Consider the following 2,092-nt stretch of genomic DNA (forward strand, 5'->3'; position numbering starts at 1 on the left):
CCTTTCCCCGGTCCTTTTGAGCCTATCGGTGCTCCGCCACCTCCCACAACGCCGCCTTCTCCACTCCCACCCCCATGACATTTGCTATGCTATCAATTACCTATCACAATGCATGCACAAATTGGAAAGGTTTTAAAAGAGTTCTTCGTTACATACAACATACTAATGATTATGGCATATGCTACTATTGCAATCAATCTAGGCCTATCATCTCTCTTAATGGATGGCCTGACTTGGATCGGGGGAAATGCGGATACTTGCAGGTCTACTTCTGCTTTTGTATTTATGATTGCAGGTGGTGCCATATCTTGGAACTCAGAAGGACAAAACTCAATTACTCTATCATCTGCTGAAGCTGAATATGTAGCTCTAGCCCTAGCAACTAAAGAAGGCATGTGGCTACAAATGTTGATAGAGGAACGACAAATGATTCCAAGGCCATCTCTTTAAATCTATTGTGATAATATTTTTTGTATTTACTTAACAAAGCAACCATAAACACTCTGAAAGAACTAAGCATGTGGACATGAAGTTTCATTCTATTAGGAACTTGTAGAAGCTAGCAAAGAAGTTGAGGCTTGAACATACTTCAACAATTACGATGTGGGCAGACTTCCTAACAAAGCCTCTTCCCGTAGAGCTACGCGTCTCTCTCTTGGTGTCGCCTTCTCTATTCGTCTCCATGTGTAACCACACCACTACAGGGATTACTGTGGAATCCATGTTCAAGTTTATCAGTCGACCTTGGGGGCGTATTATTATCCTGTCCTTCAGGAAAAACATCAAGCTGGGGCATGAAAGGACCTTGCTTTGGGGGAAAGAATTACAGCTGGATACTCTCTCTCTCTCTCTCAACCCACAAACAGAAATTCCAAAACGGCAAAACAATTTCTCAATTCCTTGTAGAAGCATCAATGTCGAAGTTCCATTACAGATATCATGATAGGCGCTGTCAATTATCGAGGTGCAATCAAAATAATGGCGATACTAGATCCAAAAACATAATGGGGAACAGAGAAACCAGCCATGTCTGTAGCTGTAGCTGCGTTATATGATAATATAAAGTATAATAACAGTGACTATATCATGGAGGCTCTGTTGGGGGATGAGTCCGGGCAGCGTCATAGTCTGACTGATACACCAGGTAAGCCTCCTTCTCTGCATGCTGGGATTTTGCGGCGGCAAACCGTCGTGTCTGCTATCAATGAGAGCTCCGATGGTAAGAATAACGAAGGAACTAATGAACTTCAACTGGGAAAGTCTCTAATTACTGCTTTACCTTAGTAGCACTGCTTCTCTTGTAGGGGACGACAACTCCTGAATTCTTAGTTGCAGGCAGCGGCTCGCGCTTGCTTATCGCTACATTACAATCAGAACCATGATATCAAAAGAGGAGTTATTTGATGAGCTAAATCAAGGGTTGAATAGCAGATGACAAAACGCATACCTGCAGAGAGAAGAGGGGCATCAGGAGAGAGCTGTCTGCGTGCCATGGCAACAGTAGAGAGGCATAACGCTAGCAGTATACAGATGACTGCCACGTTACTCATGGTGTATAACAAGCTGTGTGTTATAGCTAGTCGCTGCTCACGCTTTCGACGGTGAGGAAGCCAGGGCACTACTTATATAACATGTATGTAATAAGGTCGGGCGATCGTAGTGTTTGCATACAAGGGGACCTGCGGTGTTTATTGGCTGAATAAGTTTCCCCGTTTCCAAACAAGACGCTTTTTCTTTCCCAACATAAAAAGGCCTTTCGAGTTTGGAGCTCAAACAAACTTATTTATAACAATGAGTTTTTTCCACATGACGTTTCCAGAGTCCTAGGAGGCAGGCTCCCTCGTGACTAATTGACACCACCTTGTCACTTGGGATCTAGGGTCCAGCATCTTCGAGCGATGTGGACCGTTCTTTTATTCTCAAGAATAAAAAGCTTCCGACCGGTTGAGCCCTGTGACTCAAACCCACCACCTACACAACCGGAGGCCACGACTCTCATTAAGCTATCGCGTGCCACTTGAAATGGAGGTGTGAACATAGCAAAAATGACGGGGTGGAGATCACATGGTGTTCACTTGGAGATCACTTTCGG

General features: G+C 44.2%; 1 protein-coding gene across 1 annotated transcript; it reads right to left on the reverse strand.

The window, feature by feature from the left end:
- Positions 1-897: 897 nt before the first annotated feature.
- Positions 898-1,640, reverse strand: LOC147437742 (uncharacterized). The gene is made up of 3 exons (XM_086485993.1): positions 1,448-1,640; positions 1,280-1,359; positions 898-1,195 (listed from the first exon to the last, which is right to left on the reverse strand). Exons 1-3 carry the CDS (start codon positions 1,548-1,550, stop codon positions 1,085-1,087), a joined length of 294 nt encoding a protein of 97 aa, XP_086342119.1. The 5' UTR covers positions 1,551-1,640; the 3' UTR covers positions 898-1,084.
- Positions 1,641-2,092: the final 452 nt, after the last annotated feature.

This window comes from Adiantum capillus-veneris, chromosome 17 (genome assembly GCF_014529385.1).
Source record: "Adiantum capillus-veneris isolate H3 chromosome 17, ASM1452938v2, whole genome shotgun sequence".
NCBI classification, from domain to species: domain Eukaryota; kingdom Viridiplantae; phylum Streptophyta; class Polypodiopsida; order Polypodiales; family Pteridaceae; genus Adiantum; species Adiantum capillus-veneris.